We start from the raw sequence: 21,432 nt of genomic DNA on the forward strand, positions 1-21,432 counted from the left end.
TGCCGCACATCACGATGCTGTTGATGGTAAGTCTTTGGGAAAGCATGACCTGATCGTCAGGTTCCTGAGGGGAGCGAGGAGACTGAATCCTCCTCGCCCACTCTCTATACCCTCTTGGGACTTGTCTCTGGTCCTTTCGGCACTTCAGAGACCACCCTTTGAGCCTCTGCAATCAGCTGAGTTAAAAATTCTGTCCTGTAAGACAGTACTCCTGGTTGCATTGGCCTCTATCAAGAGGGTAGGGGACCTGCATGCATTTTCGGTCGACGAATCGTGCCTAGAATTCGGCCCGGATAACTCTCACGTCATCCTGAGACCCCGGCCCGGATACGTGCCCAAGGTTCCTACCACTCCCTTCCGGGACCAGGTAGTGAACCTGCAAGCGCTGCCTTCGGAGGAGGCAGACCCAGCCCTGGCTTTTCTCTGTCCCGTTCGCGCTCTGCGTCTGTACGTGGACAGAACGCAAAGCCTCAGGACCTCAGATCAGCTCTTCGTCTGTTACGGAGGCCAGCAGAAAGGGAAGGCTGTCTCCAAGCAGAGGATGGCCCACTGGATAGTGGATGCCATCGCCTTGGCTTACGAAGCCCAAGGCGTGCCCTGCCCGCCTGGGTTGAAAGCCCACTCCACTAGGAGTGTCGCTTCTTCCTGGGCGCTGGCTCACGGCGCCTCGCTGACAGACATCTGTAGAGCTGCGGGCTGGGCGACACCTAACACGTTCGCTAGGTTTTATAGCTTACGTGTTGAGCCGGTTTCTTCCTGTGTGCTCGCTTCTACTAGCCGGTAACACCGAAGTTCCCGCTCTAGTGTCGGCTTGCTGCGCCACTCCCTTCCTAGGAACGGATACGTGCGCTTTTTACTCCAGTCGAGTTCCCCATTGGCGAACCCTGTGAGTTCCTCCGCACCCCTTCGGCAGTCGGACGTTGCGGAGCGTCCGACGCCAGGCCTAGTGCTCGTATGCTTGTGTAACTTGTGCTAGGCTGGGTTCCATATGTGGTGATCCCTGCGGCGATCCCATATGTGTATTCTTCCACGACCAGTTCCCTGCGGTGAGCCCGTGTCTTCCCTTGGCAGAGTCTGCTCTGCCGTCACTGTCCGGTGTGTCTCCCCCTTCGGGTGGAGCCACCCCAGTGACATTCCATATGTCGCACTGCCCCTTCGGCCAGTCCATATGTGTATTCTCCACATGTTACCTCCCTTCGGGCAGGATGTGGCTCCGCAGCGTTCTTTCCCCTGGAGAGGTACGCTTTCCCAGTGTTATCCAAGAGTTCCGCTGTGTGGGGTATAATGGAACAGCAGTTGAACTCCCTCTACGCAGATCTTCCGCCCCAGCAGTTGGGGGTCTGAGAGTCTTGCGTAGGGCGCTGGATGTGGCAGCAACCGTGGCGTTTTCCATGGGATCCCAATTACGTCGTCACGTCGACGTTACGTCGAACGTGAGCGACTGAAAGGGAACAAAAGACACCTAACCAAGTGACTGAAATATTTAGTAGATATACGCATAAAAAATATACAGTTATTCTCTTGGGAAAAAATGGACCAAAAGTACTGATGACATAAGTTTGAACCACACCGTTTTTTTTTTCCAGTTAGATTCTCTCTAGAATGATAATGTAATAGAGCGCAACAGTTGGGTTCCGGAAGTTAAAATTCTGTTCATTTTCTGTTTCTGTTCATAGGGAAATTTATTTTTAACAAAAACGTATAATCCTTTAAAGACACACCTTTTGTGAGCTACGACGTTGCCATCCGTTCACTTTATTATAACTTATTTTTTTAAATAATAATGTTTAACAGCAGAATTTGTAGTAAAAAAACAGATCACCCATGATGCTGTACAGAAAATTCCACCAATCAGAGTCACGGCATTCAAATCATGCCAAAACATGGTATGGATCACCCACTCTTATGAAGCACTGCAAATTATGTAATTGTTATTTTGCAATAAACTTAAAATATGTTGTTGCCATAGATAATCAACACATTTAAATTAATACATTTATATTTAACCATTATTTTTTATTTGAAAGTCATTCGCAATGCTTCATGGGATTGTTGTTCTTTCCCTCATTGAAATCAATAAAAGTCTTGTGCCTTTTGTCTTTTCATCCGATTTTCAAATACTTTTTTCTTTAAATAAAAGTTTTTGACATTGCAATTCACCCTCATAGCTGGTTCAAAAATAAATGGAAAGAGACTTCCAGAACCAATGCAACTTAAAAAGTGGGCCACCTTTAAAGCAAATCATGATTCAGCAAAAAAAAATTAAAGGACACTATCTTCAATTTGTCCCCCTAAACTTCCTGCTTCAACAGGAAATATGTCAACACAAGAAAATAAAACTGCACTCATCCAGCGATTTCATTTTTAAGACGAGCTTAAATGAAAGAAAACGTCTTACTCCACCACCCCTTTCATTGTCTCAGTCTGCCCTACTTGTTTTCATCCTGTCAAATAATGGCATACCTCATTGCCCGTACACCCTTAGAGCCCTGAAGACTTTGTTTTTCTCTTTTCCGACTGAGCTCCCACCTAAAGAAAGGCACACTGATAGAGAGGCAGTGGTCCAAAACTGCTGGTACACAAGGAAGGCAATGGTGCCTGGCTCTTTTGTGCGGTTCAGTGGCTCTGGCAGGGCCACTTCAGTGAAAAAAAAAAAACTCAGAAACTCCCTGATTTTCCGCCATTTACTGTGGATGTTATCCATTAGAGGTAAAGTCATGCTACTTCATATGTGAAAGATGTGCGTCTGGGTTAAAGTGAGGGGAACTGGGCTGGTTTGGGTGACTGAAAAACTTTGCGTCTGTGTGTCACGGCGTATCAGTGGGGAATCGCATTCACACAAAGCAACTGGCAGCACGTTTCCTCATTTTTAACCACAAGTAACAAGATAAGACACTCCTGCAAAGGTGAAACTAAGGAAATGCACCAGTTTATTTTTATACAAATAAGCCTAGAGCAAGTCTTGCTGTCTGTGGACGGTTAACTTGAGACGGAAATGCCTTTCATTTCATGAGTACACAAGTTATAAGGCAGTCATATTAGGCAGAAGGCACAAAAGCTTCATTTGTTTACTTTGGTTTGAGGGGTCTGATTCATTTCCGATTTTTGTTTTTGCGCAACATTTTCCAGACAGTTTCACCCTTCACTCTGCGCCTGTTTCCTCTTTTGAGTTTTGTTGAGTAGTTTTCACTAAGGTATCTCATTTTGATCAAGGCACACCCCTAGTGCAGGGTTTCAATATTAGAGGCTGATGACAAAAGGAGTAATGTAGATTCACCAGAATCTCTAATAGGCTTTGACGCAGGTTGCCGGCAGACACTGCTGGGTCTGGTAACCCAATGCTGCTGCTTCCCTACAGGCTGTTTTCCAGGATCCTATGCTTGCTTTTATGCCCATTGACGTAACAGCCAGATAGATGCCTTTTTTGTTGCAAAAAGGGGAAGGAGTTCAGACATGTTTAATAATGAAGTCCAAGTAAGGTTGTTAATTTAGTCTGATACATTTTGTAAAAACAAACAAAAAAAGTGCTTTATTTTCTGAAGTATCTGAGTAAATATATAAAATAATATAATATAAATATAACCAAAATAAACAATACGTTATCTTCTAAAGCAAATTTTTTTATTCAGTGATTCACTTAAAAATTAGTACCACAATAATAATTTATAAAAAAAAAAAAAAATTCATTTGGGGTCTGTGTTTGTGTTTGTGTGTGTTCACTACCATTCAAAAGTTTTTATATTTATATTTTATATGCAAGACATTGTTACAATATATATATATATATATATATATATACAGTATATATATATATATATATATATATATATATATATATATATATATATAGCTATAGCCTACATATAAATTTTTTTTAAATAAATGTTCTTTTGAGCTGCTCATCAATGAATCAAGAAATATTAAACAGCACAATTGTTTTCAACGTATGATAATAATCAGAAATGTAACCTGAGCAGCAAATCAGCATATTAGAATGATTTCTGAAGGATCATGTGACAAACTGGAGTAATGATGCTGAAAAATCTGCTTTACCTTCACATGAATAAATTACATTTTAAAATACATTAAAATATATCTTAAAATTAGGGATGCGCCGAAACAAAAATTCTGGACAGAAACCCGAAACCGAAAATTCTCTATACACTTGGCCGAAAAAGCCGAAAATTACCTTTTTTTAATAATTACTGTTTTATTTTACAATATTTTTTTTTGTATAATTGAATTAAAAATAGACTTTTTAATTAAATTCAATAATTTTATTGAATCTGATTTTAACACACCAAAATTCCATAGAAAATATATTAAAATATTAAATATCAATATATTATTCTTCATTCATTTCATTTCATTTCATTTTATTATTTATTTGAACAGGGACAATGTAAAATATACATTAACCTTAAAAAGGAAAGATGCATTTTACCAGGTTGTAGCACATGTGCTAATTTCCACCTGTAGTCCCTGGGCAGGCTGATGTCAACATATAAAGTTAATAATACATCTATCTCAAAATAGCATTAAAAAGATCACACCCTTCATTCATTCCTCAGCATTCAATTACAAGTACACTCTCACATACACATCAATTACAATACATTATGTGAACATGTTTGTTTTAAAAGTAGCCATTTTTTGGCCCGATGTGAAAAGGTGTTAAAATTTACACATGTGGTCAGCTCTGTTGGCAATTTATTCCATTGTCTGATGGCCACACTCGAGAAAGCTGAGCTGCCGAATGCTGTTTTACACTGAGGAATCCTACACCCCGAACAGTTGACCGAGTGGCTCGAGATGTAATTTCTGAGCTCAGTGAAATAAACTTTTTTAACGGAGGAGCTGCAGTACCATTTATTATCTTAAACAAAAGACAGAGATTTGAATACATGATTATGTTTTCAAAACTTAATATACCATGTTTTTTAAGAATATGACAGTGGTGAAATAGCCGAGATTTCTTGTCATGAACCTTAAGAGAACTTTTGAACAATGATTCCAGGGGCCGTAATGCTGTTTTGCATGCCTGTGACCAACTTGTCATGCAGTAACGAAAGTGCGGAATTATCATCGCATTTAGATATAAATTAGATGCATCTATGGTCAAAGAGTTCCTAATATACCTAAAATGTGCTATGTTAATTCTCAACATTCATCTTCATTCAGTTCTATGCAACATAATTAGATTGAACAGATTTCATTTTTGACCACTTACCAAAATAAAGTATAGTCCTAGAAAACTATTATTATCAGAGCATGTGAGCAGATGGCAGAGAGCGGATCACGGAACGAGAGGGTAGCGTCATTTTACCAGCGTTGCCCAGCACGGCTTTACCACACCATGTTACAGCACAGTATAAGGCTATTGCAAACAGAAACAAGACTACTACTACTACTACACAGAAATTTCATATCGGGACATTATTTGAACAGACTTTGCTTTTCTGGTGAGTGTGAGCGGTACATAAGTGGAGCGTTAGCTTGGGCCGTCAGCGACTGAGCAGAGAGCGCAAACAGACGGAGTGGAACATTAAACAGAGCAAACTGGGTGCCGGTACAGATGTAACTGATCAGCCAGAGTCGCTTCGAGTTCATCTCGTGTGTGCATCTCGCAAAGTTACAAAAAATGTTGCGCGGGAGTAAAACCTGAGTAGCGGGGCCACATATATTTTCGGCCTTTTTTCTCTTTCGGCCCAAATCCCAAAAAAATGCCATTTTCGGAACTTTTAGTGGATCCCTACTTAAAATAGAAACAGAATTGACAGTATTTTTGATTAAATAAATTAGCCTTGGTGAACATAAGAGATTTAAAAACATAAAAAAAATTACTGACCCAAAACCTTTGAACAAATGTGTGTAATTATTAAAATAATCATTGCAATTAGTAATTACTTAGTTCTGGCATGAAACTAGATGGTGCAGGCTGATAGGTCTTAAACTCATTTTGTTGCGATCACATCATTATCTACAAAGCACAGCTGATTAGTTGTTGTTGCATCAGTGGCTAATGAGCTGCAGATCAACATGTATTTTACATGTGCAGAAGCAGCATGTCTTACATGATCACAGCAGTGTGGATGTGAATGTATTGGCAGTAGTAAGTCTCGGTACTTGCTCTGCAGCAGCAGCGTAACAGATCTATTCAGCCAAGACCAAATACATTTTCACTACCAAATCTTGCGAGAGTTGTCATGACATAATTAGAATTACTAATATATTAAGTTAATGAATTAAGTCCATTGTTAGCCCTAATTATTAGCGATTACACTTTGGCCTTGTATTGATACCATGGTGGCCATGAAGTGACATTGAGCCCTTCTCTTACTACTTCTACATCTCTTCTTGTTTCTTGTTTTAGATTATCATTGCCAAGTCACCCGTGGCCCCTTTTGCCGTGCTGAGCTACACTGTTCAGAGGGAGGGCATCCGTCTTGAGGGTGAGTGTGCTTGAAGAACAGTGTACTGACAAAACTGAACCTTAAAAACATGACACCAGTGTGAGACAGGTAAGGACATGTTATGAAGTGGAAATGCCAGTGGAAATGAAAATGATAGGAATTAATGTGGTGTTGCACTAAGAGCACAGGAACTCGTTTTAGGTGACAAAATTGACATATTGAAATTGTTTATGGGAAGTACACATCCTCAAAAAGTATGTATAATATATTTTAAAGGGGTCCTATTATGCTTTATAGATTTTTAACTTTCTATAAAGTTTAAAGTTGCTGTTTGGGAATAAAACATCTGAAAAGTCATTGCATTTTTTGTCAACTTTTAGTCATTCATTTAAGTCAAACCGCAGTTACCGACATTAATTTTGGTAGCTATTTTATATGTAGTCTTTATTAAAAATGTCATTATCATTTTTCTCTCTAGGTCAATTCAGTTAAGCTTATGAGAAATTAGAATCAGTGTAACAGGATGTATTGACATTGCACTCTTTAGTAGTAGCACTTTTGCAATTTTACATAGCCTATCCCTTTTCCTTAGTTCAGTGGTTCTCCAATTTTTTAGAGTGCCGTACCCCCTGAAGCATTTGACGTCCTTCTGTCCCCCCTCTTCCACTTAAGCCGCTTTCCGACCAAGTAGTTACAGGAACTTATTTCTAGGAACTGTCCACTTCTAAAAAGTTCTAAGAACTACTCTCCCCCAAACTCGGTTTTGCTGTTTGCGTTCGCACTGGCCAAGTGGCCATAGGAACTGGTAGGAGGGGTAAGGGAGTGACGCAAGCACAGTGACTTTTATTTTGACGGCGCGACAGACCTTTATTTTGGTGGCGCTGAGAACGCCAGAGCAAACAATGCTCGCATTCTCTGTGTTTATTAGTTAGCGATCTGTCTAACACAGTACTGTTTAATATGTTATTAGATAGAACTGTTATAGAAAGTAGACAGTATATGAAAAAAAGGTTATTAGCCTATGCCGTGTGGTTGATGTCCAGTGTTGCTAGCTTGGCAGATAAACATAATCATGTTTGACTTGGTCCCCTCAAAGTTGCGTTGGATTTTCTCTTCAGCATAAAGGTTTAGAGACCCATCTATCACTGTTTTCCATGTTTGTATAGTTAGTTTCTGGAGTAAATATATAGGCTATAATCTGTGAGTTTACATTATACAGTAGCTGTTTTAAAAATGGCGGGTGCTGGTGTTTTGCGTGCGTTCGGTCATCAGCGTACACTAACGTCACGGGTAGTTCCTATAGTGCTGGTTTAGAACCTACTCCGAAGTAGGATCTAAATTAGTTCCTCCAAATGGAGTTCCTAGAACTAAAATCGTTCCTAGTTCCTGCGGTGCGAACACGCCGACATCCAAGTACTTTAGCCAATAGTTCTAGGAACTGTGAAATGGTTCCTGCGGTCGGAAAGCGGCTTTAGACTGCAGTCACACCTTTTCCATTAAGGGACAATATTTGCCCCCTTTAATCGATTTTTCCAGTTCATTTTTTACCCTTATACAATAAATAATGCTTTAAATAAAACAATGTTCAATAAATATGCAATGATGGTAAAAACAAAGTGATACTTTTAAATATTAAATTAAAATCACCAGTAGGTGGCGGTAAGTCACTGTCTTTATGAGTGAGTCATCAAGTCAGTAATGAAGCAAGTGGCTGTTTATGAACACGATTCGTTCAAAGCCACTGATTCGTTCACAAATCACCGCTGTGTGCTGTAGTTCTGCTATGGATTTCGTTCCAAAATAGAACAGTGATATTGCCTACTGACAATACTGTTTTAAATGTAGTACATCACAATTAAACATCACTTAACAAAAGTTACCCGTTTTGTTTGTTGAACTGTTGTATAAAATCAGTGTCACATTTGAAATCGTGTGGATATTCGGAAAACGTTGCATTCTTGCTCGTATAATATGATCAACATTAAAACCACTTTTGGATCGCACAAACAGCGCAAGCGACCCGTGACAGAGCACAGACCGACTAAATGACACTTTAATTTAAGCAGAAAATCTCAAATGAAGATCGCTGAACCCCAGCTTACTTGTCTGTGTTTTCAGACCATCCACGCTTCTTCAACAGTGTAGAGCGTGCGCAAGCGCGTGGTTGCCAGATACTATTGAAAAGACCGGGTAGAAAACGTGTTCTTTTAACAGAAAAAGAGCTCTGACTTGGGGTTTAAATTATTGAAATCTGGCAAGCGTAAGCATGAACGCTCGTAAAAACAGACTGTAACGTGTTGTCTCCTCCTTTATTCGACAAAAACAAGTGGTTTTGGTCAAGTTTTTTACAGTTTTTTAAACACGTTTCAGTCTCGTCTGTTTTCGTCAACGATATTGCATGTTGATATAGTCACAGTTATCGTTTAATGCCGTGAGTGTCGTCTCTCATCGTCTTAGTCAGGGGAAAAAAGGTCGTCAACAAACATTTTTCATCATAGTTTTCGTTAAAGCTACACTGTGTAGGATTTACTCCCATCTAGTGGTGAAATTGTATATGACTACCAACTGAATATTACTTTCCAGCCCCTCCCATTCCAAGGGTTGTTTTAACTGCTACAGTGGCCGTATTATTTCAAATCTGCCGGCAGTCGCGAGTAATCTCCCTCTCGCATTCGTCTCGGTGCCACTGAGTGTAAAAACGCAAAAGGCGAAGCTTGAATTTCCAGGTATGTCCCTCTTTGTCTAATATATTTTCAAGATGGATGCGCAACATGGCTTCCGCCATTCGAGCGACTCGCTCGTATGTATTCTAAATGGCAGATTATAGACTTACGAGAATACTTAATTAGTTGGTTGAAGTTATTACACATTAATGAGAACGTATAATTTTAAAAGAAAAAAGTGTTTTTTGCTAAAAATCAATGAAAATTTTACACAGTGTAGCTTTAAGGAAATTAACACTGGATCAGTGTAACAGTTTCTGAACTCCCTGAATCGCTCCATTGTAGTCTTGAGTTTTCTTCTGGTAACATACACATCATAATATTCCTCATTTAAATAATTTCCGCTCAAATCATTCTAAAAAGGGGGCGAGGCCTGGTTGAGTTTCATTAGTAGTGTGAAACTCGCGGTTATGGGAAGGGGTTGATTTCCCAAACACGCTCAAAGTGGTTGACCAATTACACAGCGTTACAGACAGACTGAGAAGAGAGGTGCTGCAACAATGTAAAATATTTGAAAAAATAATGTGGTTTTTGAACATTCAAGCTCAAAAACGTATTATTTTAGTGGACCCCAAAAACAAAATCAAGACTTTGATAAAGGTCGCCTTTAAGTTTTAGATTTGTTTTTGTCATGCAATGTGTATTTCAGTTGTTGTTGCGACTCTAGTTTTTAGTAACTGAAAGTCACACTGTTTATTTTAGTGTCATTAATCGGAATCATAAAAAAAATAACATGGTTGGTTTTTCAAAAAGCTAATAATACAAGTACTCTCATTTGTGTGTGTGGTTTGTGTTGTTAAACCTTCTGGGTCAGAACTTCTGCCCACTGACTGCAGTTTAACTTCCAGGACCCCTGGCTGTCCTGTCAGGATCATTTTGAATTCATCCGTGGGCTTCACGGTTTACCTCGGGGCGGTTTGTGTGGATTCCCAACACCACAAAACTTTAATGGGAAACAGGATATCAGAGGAAAAACACAGTGGGGCTGTTTTGGCTCTTCAGCAGAGGTTTATAGTGGTGTATGTGGTGGACTTTTAACAGCACTTGGAGAAGAATTCAAAAGTAATTTACCTTGATGTACTCGAGTTCATTTTCGAGTTTGGAATGGAAGTAGTTTGCTTGTGCAGTTTTACTTAAAGCTATGATTGATATCAGTGGTTTCAGTTCAGCATAAATTAATAACAATGAATAATCGAACAGCTCACTTCCTGTTGATGCCTGTGCCTCATGCTGATATGAGCTCACATTCAGGAGCTTGTTCTTGTTTTTGCAGGGTTTTATTAGAGGAAGCAAGTACTAAATTAGCACATTCGGTGCTTTTGTTTAGAGAGATGCTGTAGATTTTGTCTTGGCAATTAATGTAGCGAAAAACATTTAGGGCTGCAACAAACTACTATTCTGATAAAGTTAGAGAATCTTCTGTTGCTGAAGAACCTGCCACATTTCCTTTAGAAATGGAAAATATACATTGGTCCTTTGTCATTGAAAGGTTTAGGGTTACAAGATTTGTAAAAATAAAATAAAAATAAGTCCCTTGTGCTGACCAAGACTGCATTTATTTGATAAAAAAAAAAAAAACAGTAAAAACGAAACATTTTGTGAAATATGATTACAATTTAAAATTCTATTTTAGAATTTAGATTTTTAGTTTTCTATTTTAATACATTTTAAAATGTAATTTCTGTGATGGCAAAGCTGAATTTTCTTCAGTGTCACATGATCCTTCAGAAATCATTCTAATATGCTGATTTGCTGCTCAAGAAACATTCTTAATTTTTTTTTAATATTTGTAGAAACTATGATACATTTTTCTTTGATGAACAGAAAGTTCAAAAGAACAGCATTTATTTGTAATACATTTTTTTAAAGTCTTTACTATCATTTTTTTTATCAATTTAATTTGCCCTTGCTTAATAAAGTATTAATTAATTTCCCATATATATATATATATATATATATATATATATATATATATATATATATATATATATATATAAAATTACATTGACCCCAAACTTTTGAACGGTAGTGTTTACTTTGTTGTGCATTTTATAGGCTACAAATGTGCTTAGATTAGCCAAATGTCAATAATTTACAACAACTTACAGTTGTGCAATATTTAAAAAATGTATTATCCAATTCTTTTTAAATGTTGGAGCATAGATGTTATGGTAGTAATGATGCCTGAAGGAAGAACCTGAGAAAACAGAAGTCTAAGTTAAAATATTTGGTAACACTTTATTTTAAGGTGACAAAGTTACACATTACTGCATGTACTCACTATAGTAATAACAGTAAATTATGCATAATTACAAGTAACTAACCCTAAACCAACCCTTAACCATAACTCTATAATAAGTACATGTAGTTAATTAATATTACTCAGTGCTTATTTGAGTAAGTACAATGTTACTACGTCACCTTAAAATAAAGCATCTGTGCTACACTGATAGTTATGTTGTATCCCATGCGGTAGGGGTGGGGGGAGGGGGGAGGGAGGGTGGTGTAAGTGTTGCTGTTGTATCTGAATTGTTACAATACCTCTTTTATATTGTTACCCTCTAATACAATAAAAATTGAGTACCAAAAATAAATAAATAAAGCATAACCAAATATTTATTTCATATTTTCGGTTTAAATTTTCACCCCAAATGTGTCGTGAATTTTTGGTTTCAGTCAAGAATTTGTTTTTCGTTGTATCACTACATCTAAGCAATTCCCTATTTTTGTACTTTGCTGACAAAGCTTCTCTATGAAGAGATTGTGTGGTTGTGCGTCTTTGTGTTGGGGTGAGAAAGTCTTGTGTGTGTCCAGTTCAATCCAGCTATTGAATAGTTTTGCTGTGGTCTGGCTCTCTGCATCAGTTGTGTTAATCAGTCTCTCTCTCAACAAGTGCATCTTTGATGTGTGGCTCGCAAAGCCTGCCAGCTTCAAATAAAGACCCTGTATGAGAAAGACCTTTGAAACACTCTTCACACACTTCTCTCTGAGCTTCTTACACGACGTCCGAAAGTCAATCGCACACGCATACACTAATGCTTCCTGCCAATATTTGATCTCAACACGCCTCTGTACTTCAGTTTAATCCAGAAATGATTATTGTTGGTTACTGGTGTGTGGATGATGCCAAAAATGCTAATGCAAATTATTGAAATAATAGAAACCTCAACTTCCTCATCTGAAACAAACACCTCTTCCTCCAACTCCGTTTTAACATATGATTTATTTCTTCCATTACATACCCCAATTGAAAACTGTGCTGCTTAGTATTTTTCTGGAAACCCTGATGACCATGATTTTTTTTTAAGATTATTTCATTAATAGAAAGATCAAAAACAACATTTATTTGAAATATTTTTTATTTATTTTTTATATAACATTCATGTTTGATCAATTTAATGTAATCTTGCTGAATAAAAGATTTTCGGTAACAGTTTATTTTAAGGTTACATAGTTACACATGTAACATATACTTACTAGTGGTTGCAAAGACCAGTCGACTAGTCGATTTTAATGGTCTGCCATGCCGCTTTAAGCTCAACGTCGACTAGTCGCTGATCATTCATGGCCTATAGACGGTGCAACAGGATAAGTAATCGTTGAAGTCCACTTTTATGTTCCGTTTCCAACAGTTAAAATGACAAATAAATGCCATAGAGTCTAAGCTCGAGGTTTAGGCGTATTTGTCATCAGCGACTAGTCGATTCGATTTTAAACACATAAATGTTGACTTAAAAAAATCTGAAGTCGTAATATGAACTCTAAATGAAACTCCTAATACTTACTAGTAATAACAGTAAATCATGCATAATTACAAATAATTAACCCTAAACCAAGCCCTAACTCTAACCTTAAAAATCATCAATGTATTCACTCATCCATAAACATTTTTAGATCCATCGGCATGACGACAAGTTCCATAATTCCGCTTATGCGTCATCAACCTACGCCTTTGTTATTGTAAGAAAAACATTACATATTGTAGCTTTAAATTTAGCAAAAGTGACAGTAAAGATATGTTTTATGTTACTAAATGTTTCTTTTTCAAATAAAAGCTGTTTTTTAAACCATATTAAACTATTTCCATTTATCAAAGAATCCTGAAAGAATAATCACTTTCCACAAAATTATTCAGCTGCACAACTATTTTCAACATTGATATGAAGAACTGTTTCTTGCATATTAGAATGATTTCTGAAGGATCATGGGAAAATTCAGCTTTGCCATCACAGGAATAAATTACATTTTAAAATGTATTCAAATAGGAAATCTACATGTAGTTACTGTTGTAATAACTATAATTTATTACTCAGTTCTTAAATGTATAATTATAGTGTAACACGGACACCTTAAAATTAAGTGTAACCTAATTTTCACATTTTTGGGGGAAAGCCTTGTGAAAAAGTATGCTTAAATGTTGCGTCAAAATACTTGTAACCAAAAATCAGTTGTAACCAATTGTGCGCATGAATTCAATTTGCAATTATTTGGGTTTGTTGCGTGCAAATAAGCAATCATCAGTCACAAGTGATTCTGTGTAGTGTAATCAGTGTAGTTTTAAATGAGAGCACTTGTGCAAGTCCACTAAAACATTAATAAACTGAGGAAGACAATTATCAGCTTGTTTTTCAGTTGTAGCCTAAATAAAGAAAAAAGACATGCAGTTGATCCCTACAAAATAAGTATTTTTAAAGTAAATTATTTTTATCAAAATAATCTTGATCTTCATAATCGTGCAGTCCTAATACAAGGCAGAATGGAGAGGAGAGAAAGCAACAAAAGAGATATTACCCAATATCTCGCATGTCTGGGATTTCACTTATGGATACAGGATTGTTTAACAGCCTGCTGGGACTCACCATGGAGCACATATGGAACATGCTGTCACTGCAGAATAGAAGAGCTGGACGGCACTGTGTGTGTTTGTGTCTGCCTGTCTATCTGTCTGTCTGTCTCCATATGGTCACCCTTTTTATCTCACCATGAGCAAGAAGTGACTTAAACTTGCTTTCATACGTTACAGTAAATGCCGTAATGCCAGATGATATAAGCATGCTAACATTAATCATGAATTTCCCTCTCTCTCCTCTCAGTCTTATGTAGCACATGCTGATTCATTTGACTTAGCTTACAGCTTCACGCCTAAACAAATATCAGGAGCCGTCATTTAATAACTCAGCACTCATAATGAGCTCTAAAGACTATTATGGCCATAATACTGATGAGTAATACATATAAGGTCTATATTACCGTTTACCATCACAATCTCAAAAGAACAAAAGGTAAGAACAAACTTATGCCTCACATGTCTTATTAACCTGTCACCATCCATCCATAATAGTAACAGATTCATGGATAATCACCTAAGCTTTGCCAATTGCCACTTTGAGGACAAAATTATTGAGCTTTATGGTCTAAGGGTCTAACAAAGCGTAACTAGTCCTAGTTCTACCATTAAGGGCGACCTAGGACAATTTAGAACTTTGGGCTGAGAAATATACTGTACATTCTGTAACGCTCTGTTTAGTTCTTGTCTCTGTGAACCCCCTCCTTCAGAAAAGCGTATTGTGCTCTGATTGGTCGGCTGGATCAGTGTGTTGTGATTGGTCAACCTCTTTGAGCGTGTTTCGGAAATGCCACACCCTTTACCATTACTGTGTGTTTCAACGCACAACTAACACAACTCAGCCAGACCATCTTGGGATGTGTATGTTACCGGAAGAAAACTCAAGACTACAATCAAGGTGTTTCAGGGAGTTCAGAAACAGTGCTTACTGCTTACTGATATAACAATTCTCTTTGGAGTGGCTTGGTGCTTTGTAACTTTGCAGACCTTGTTCATGCTCAAACAGCAACATTACTCACTAAGGAAAGTTGAAAATGTTAAAAAGCATAACATGTCCTCTTTAAATTGCAATCATAAATTTGTAGAAAATATATATTTTTACATTATTGGACCAGTTAACAGTCAAAAGTCAGATTTCTATCATCTGAGTCATTACTCAAACACAGTGAGGTATTTCATTACCATTTCCCCTGTATGAATTTCAGAATTTTTATCCAGTCAAAGGGATTGTAAAATATATTTTGGTAACATGAGTTCTTGGTTTTTAATGTCTTTCGCTTCCTCTTTTGTTACTTGTGGTTTGCCATATTTTGCTTTTTATTAATGCTTCCAATGCAAGAACTAAGAATACGCATAAGAAGCTCTAGGATTTTAAAGGAATTGTATTTATTTGAATCCAAGTTTGCTTGCTTCCAGCCAAGGGCAAAGGCCAAGTCATTACAGAATGACTTGTGAATAAGGTCATTAAGAAAAGCAAAGGCAGATTTCTTTCTCACTATAATTGAAAAATCCAATGGAAATACTAAAACAATATGGAATCAGCTAAGAAAAATGATGGGTGATCGCTCCAAAGAACAAAACACTCCAGAAATTAAAATAAATGAAAAACCGACAAACAATCTTCCAGTTATAGCAGAAGCATTTAATCACTATTTTATTGATTCTGTGGCTAACATAGCGAACTGTTTTACACCAGAGAACATATATATTCCGTCAATAGACAAAAGTCAATTAGTTTTTGGTTTAATTAACATCACAGAATCAGAGGTATCACAGACCATTAAATCACTTAGACCATCAAAATGTAAAGATATTTTTGATATGGATACGGTAATGCTTAAGGCACTAAGTATATCAATCATATCCCCCATCACCAAAATAATCAACATGTCTATTTCACAAAATATTTTCCCAAGCATGTGGAAACCAGCTGTTGTTGCTCCAATTTTCAAAAGTGGAGATCCTCATTCCATGTCAAACTACAGACCCATCAGTATATTGCCTGCAGTGTCTAAGATTGCAGAGAAACTAATAGCAAAACAAATTATTAACCATCTAAATACCACACCCTTTGCCCTCCACCCTATGCAGTTCGGCTTCAGAGCCAATTACTCCACCGAGACTGCGACTTGCTTCTTTACTGAAAACATCAGAGCTCTGTTGGACCGAGGTGGGGTTGTTGGTGCGGTGTTCCTGGATCTCCGGAAGGCTTTTGACACTGTTAATTATACAATTTTGTTGGCAAAACTATGCAGTTATAACTTTTCCTCGGATGCGCTTAAATGGATTGAGTCTTACCTCACTGACCGTCTCCAACATGTCAGAGTCCAGTCTTTTAAATCAGCCGCTCTTAGTCTGTCCACCGGTCTTCCTCAAGGATTTATTTTAGGGCCTCTATTGTTCTCACTTTATATAAATGACCTTCCGTCCGTCTGTCCTGATGTCTCTATGCAGATGTATGCTGATGACACTGTAGTCTATGTTCATGGTAAAAATATCTCTCAGGTGGCTGAGAAGCTCACTAAATCCATGGATAACATTACAGCTTGGTTGAAACAATCCTGCCTGCAGCTGAATACATCAAAAACAGTAGCAATGTTTTTCACAAAGTCCCATAAAAACTTTAGTGTTGAGCCAGATATTTTCGTTTCTGGGGAAAGGCTGCAGATCGTGTCAGAGTACAAATATCTGGGGGTTTTGATTGATTCAAAATTGTCGTTTACTTCGCTTGTAAAAAGGGTCTGTAATCGCATCAAATTTAACCTCATGAATTTTAGACACATTCGCCATCAAATGTCCACACAGGCAGCAAAAATGTACATGCACTCTATGATCTTATCACATATCACTTACTGTCTACCCATCTGGTCACATGCTGGTGTTACATCTCTGAAACCTCTGCAGTCACTTTACAAACGATCTGTTAAAATTCTGGATAAGAAACCAATTATTTCTCATCATTGTCCAATATTACAAAAACATAGATTACTCAGCTGGGAAAACATGGTCAAATACTCAAACCTATGTCTTCTATACAAAATTATTCATGGTTTATCATCTCCTCCACTCCACCAGTTTGTTAACATCCGTACAGCTGAGCATAGCAGAACCAGAGGTGCAGCGAGGGGAGATTGTATCATTCCCTTTAGAAAAAGTGTATTTGGTCATACTTCTTTTTCTGTTCGAGCTGCTACTGAATGGAACCGCATTCCTTTAACTATCAGAAATCTAAACACATATTGTACATTTAAGAACCATTTAAAGAAATGGCTTCTTGAATTTCAGATCTGTCAACATTAACACATTTCTAGACCTGCTCTATCCACTGCTGGTTTCTTGCCTTGTGTGTGTGTATATGTCATGTTTTAGTCAGATGTTTGTTTGATTGTTGGTTTGCTGTATTTCGACTATATTTTTTAATTTTTTTTTTTTTTTTATATGTAATTTTACTCTCTTTTAGGGTGACTTTTAACATCTGTCCGGGGACTGCAGATGAAAAATAGCCTTCTGGCTAACTCTGGCATATTGGCAGAAATGTTTATTAATATGCACTGTCCCTGTAATAAAAAAAACCAAAAAAAAAAAAAAAACCTTTTTTGGTTTGGTACTGTAATAGTTCTCTGGTAGAACCGCAAAGAGAATGTAATGTGTGGTGTACCACTCATGACTTGCCGGGAAATTTGGAAAACGTGTTTCTTTACTGGTCATTTTTATATTTCAGTACTACATTCTGCTGGTGATGAAATGTTGTTCTACTTGCTGAAGTTGATCTCTTCTTGAACGCCTATGAGAAATGCAGACCGCATCAAGTCCAACTTGGTCCCATTCTTATCAAATTGAAATAATTGGACTTGTCACACCTTAATTATTGGCAAAGGAAAATTTGCTCCAAACAGCAGACTGACAGTCTATAATAAACAGACAGCAGGCTACATGTCCAAACTTTCTGTGCTTGTGCCCCTATCTGGAAGAAATTCATGTGTTACTGCAAATCTAATGCAGATTCGTGCTAGGTTTCCTGAGAGTCTCGCGTAGCCAGACCTTTGGACTGATGGCAGAAGGTCTGGACTCCATAGCACATTTCATTGGCTAAGGATCGCTCAGGGGCCTTCTGACTGACATAATTTTTAATGGTCTTGGTCAAATGAATTGGAGTTGGGAGCATGTGGACTCGATTGAGACGTGCTCTCGACCCTCTTCTTGTTTCGGTTTTAACTCGAACTTAACTCTTTTTTGGTTCCAGTCTTAACTCATATTCCAATGAGCTTGTCTCAACTACAACACTGACAGACATTGTTAATTTTCAATGAGAGTAGCCAATTTTTGGTGACAAGCAACAAGAGACAGTTGTTGATGCCCCTAAGTTGAGAAGAGTAGCAAAACAATGTAGCAACAGGCCTGCGGATTTGGGGCATCTTGCATGCATCTCAACTCCTTTTCCTTAGCTAGACCACACATAAAAAACAAAACAAAAAAAACACCTGAAATGCCCAATTGAGCTGGCCTCGACTGCAACGGATGTGTTGTTGTTTTGCCCCCTCAATTTGCAGGTGTATGAAGGCCCTTTATCCCTTAATTTCTTGGAGAGAAACTACCTTGCCATTCCTGGGGCGCTGCTTAGGCTACAGTCACTCAGGGTTGTGCCTTGTGCTTAGCTCAAGTCTTGGATAGGGCTGAACGATTAATCAAAATCGATTTGAAATCGTTTCAAATCACGATTGCGATTAGCTAATCGCAAAAGGCTGTGATGTGGATGTGATATGAAAAATATGTCCCAGAGCAAAAGCATGACTGCCCTCTTTGTGTGGTTACTAACCAACTGAGTGAGCACACCTCCATTCTACCCCAAAGAAGCTTACCATCTACTGGATAGAAAGCAGTGTAAATTTTGTATAGGCCTATACGTGATGAAAATGTTTGTTGACAACCTTTTTTTTTCCATAAGACGAGACGAAGACGAGATGACACCAGCGTCATTAAACAACAACTGTGACTAAATAGAAATGCAATATCGTTGACGAAAAAATTGCAAATGTAGTAAAAAAAAAAAAAAAACTTCTCTTTGTTTTTGTCGGGAAAAAATGAGACGACAAAAAATGACAGACTGTTTTTAACAAGCCACTATGAGCATTCATGCTTGCGGTTACCAGATTTCAACAATTTAAATTCCCCAATCAGAGCTTTTCTGTTAAAATAACACGTTTTCTTTGCAATCTTGCAATCTTTGCAACCATGCGCACACGCTCTCTCTGCTGAAGAAGCACGGATGATCTAAAAAAAACATGGACCAACAAGTAACCTGTAGTTTTGCGATCTCTATTTGAGATATGAGATTTTCTGCTTAAATGAAAGTGTCATTCAGTCAGTCTGTGTTCTGTCACAAGCTGCTTGCGCTGTTTGCTTCGACTAAATCTGCGATCAAACCTTCTCAGTGATGAACTGCAGTAAATCCAAACATGGATCTTGACTATAGCCTATTGATTGTGGTTGCTGAATAATTGCACTTATGCAGCTCTGTATGATAATTGCACTTATGCAGCTCTGTATGTTTTTTTTTTTTTTTTTTGCTGCTGTTGTTTTAATAGAAAACCATTAAAGGTCCCATTCCATGGATAATTTTATTATTTTATAATGTTTCCTGGGGTGCCCTTATAATGTTAGTATGTTTTTTAGATCAATTTTTTTTTATAATTTAGAAATAAAAGGCATTTTTCCTAGCCTGATTTCATCACCTGATTTGAACACTCTGTTTGAAGGGGCGTGTCTGCTGTGAGACTTCAATGTAAACACCCTCTGCTGTGATTGGCTGACATGCTTGCATATGAAATATCTGGCATTACATGTGGAACTATCTGGAAAACTTTTACTATTACAGCTATTATACGTTTTTACTATTACAGCTATCGGGATTAACGAATCCTGAGAAGTTTTTTAAGTATTTAGATCTATTTCAGTCACATAAAAGGTTGCAGTATTGAGCAGATGACAGTCTGTTGATCGCGTGAAAAAAGATCTTATCATTGCAACGCAGTTTCTGCACTCACTAATGATTTCACCAATGCAAACATGAGGTATATAAATACAGTAAGAGATTCGTTGTGCAGTGTAACAGCATCATTGATTTCATAACGAGTTTTGGAAAGTGTCCAGATAAACTTGCACTGTGTGATTGACAGCTTGGGCGATTGGAAAGGGATTGTTCTTTGATCGCTTTCTGTATATTAATCACATTTTAAGTAAGATTATTTTCATCCTACTAAGAGAAACAATGTGAAGTTGATCGCTACTTCCATAGTAAATCACTACTTACCGCTTGCTGGAATATAGTTGAAATTGTCCCCTTCGTCAGTATGAAACGCTGAGAGAAGCCTGCTTGATATTATCCCAGGTTAGAAAAACAGTCCGTGGTGAAATGGACAGAGCAAACTAGCAACTTCGAATTAAACTTTTGCGGTATCCGATTATAGATAAACATCAACCACGTCTGTCGTTCGCCATCAATACGCCTGTATTCCTGTGGGCGGAGGTTAGTCAAAACACGGTTTTAATTACGTCATTAAAGAAGGAAGTAGAGGGATGTAGTCCAATCCAGCCGTTTTTTGTAGGCGACTTCTGTTAAATAAAATATCTCGCTTGGCATTGAACTTTGAGCTTTATAATTTTACAGATATTATTTATACTCTAACAACAACATTACACACTAACTAAAGTTTGAAACATGGGATCACGAAGAACGGGACCTTTAAAGTCATTTGGATTTATTGGATTACTAGGAATTTCACTGATTTAATTTGAGAGAAGTTTCTTGTTTTACCAGTAGGCCTATATGATAAATAGTCTATAAATCAGGAAACTAGATGAGGTAAAATAAACCATGTGTATAGGTTGACATTCTCTTGATTTGTGCTAAATCCTGAAAGTGCAATAATTCTGATGAAATACATTTCTCAAATGACAATAATTATTATGATTATAATTTTGATTATCAATTTAAAGGAGACATATGCTTTTAAATCGTTCCTTTTTACATATAAATCATACATTTGTAGTCTATATAAAGCGGAACTGCAATGCTTGGGTCTGAATTCCTCGTTATTATAGCTCCACAGGCCCCTTTTCTACCACTTTTCTGATGTGCGTCTGAGAGCAACTCGTTTTGGTGCAGTCTCTTTAAATGCAATTGAGACACTTCATACCCCGCCCCCTCTCCAGGTTGCAGAGGTGACACTCGGTTCAACTCCACCCCGTTCGTCCATTTTTGTAGTTTGATAGCAGAGATACAATTTTCTAGCGGCACAGAAACGTTTTATTCACACGTTATTAACAAAATGTCAACAACGGAAGACTTGTCCAGCCAGCCTTACATGTTCGAGTCGGAGCCGGAGCCGGAGCCGGAGCGAGATGAAAAGGAAGACTACGAACCTGCAGAACAACGTCTTCATATGGATGT

At 37.7% G+C, this 21,432-nt stretch overlaps 1 protein-coding gene across 2 annotated transcripts in view; it reads left to right on the forward strand.

Moving 5' to 3' along the window:
- rad51b (RAD51 paralog B) overlaps window positions 1-21,432 on the forward strand; it is a 68,006-nt gene that overhangs the window by 36,533 nt on the left and 10,041 nt on the right. For both annotated transcript variants that reach the window (XM_081377786.1, XM_081377787.1), the window contains exon 9: window positions 6,374-6,452. In XM_081377786.1, coding sequence (XP_081233912.1) covers window positions 6,374-6,452 — 79 coding nt within the window. The remainder of the gene's footprint in view (window positions 1-6,373; window positions 6,453-21,432) is intronic.

Source organism: Scardinius erythrophthalmus (assembly GCF_964197995.2).
Source record: "Scardinius erythrophthalmus genome assembly, chromosome: 11".
NCBI classification, from domain to species: domain Eukaryota; kingdom Metazoa; phylum Chordata; class Actinopteri; order Cypriniformes; family Leuciscidae; genus Scardinius; species Scardinius erythrophthalmus.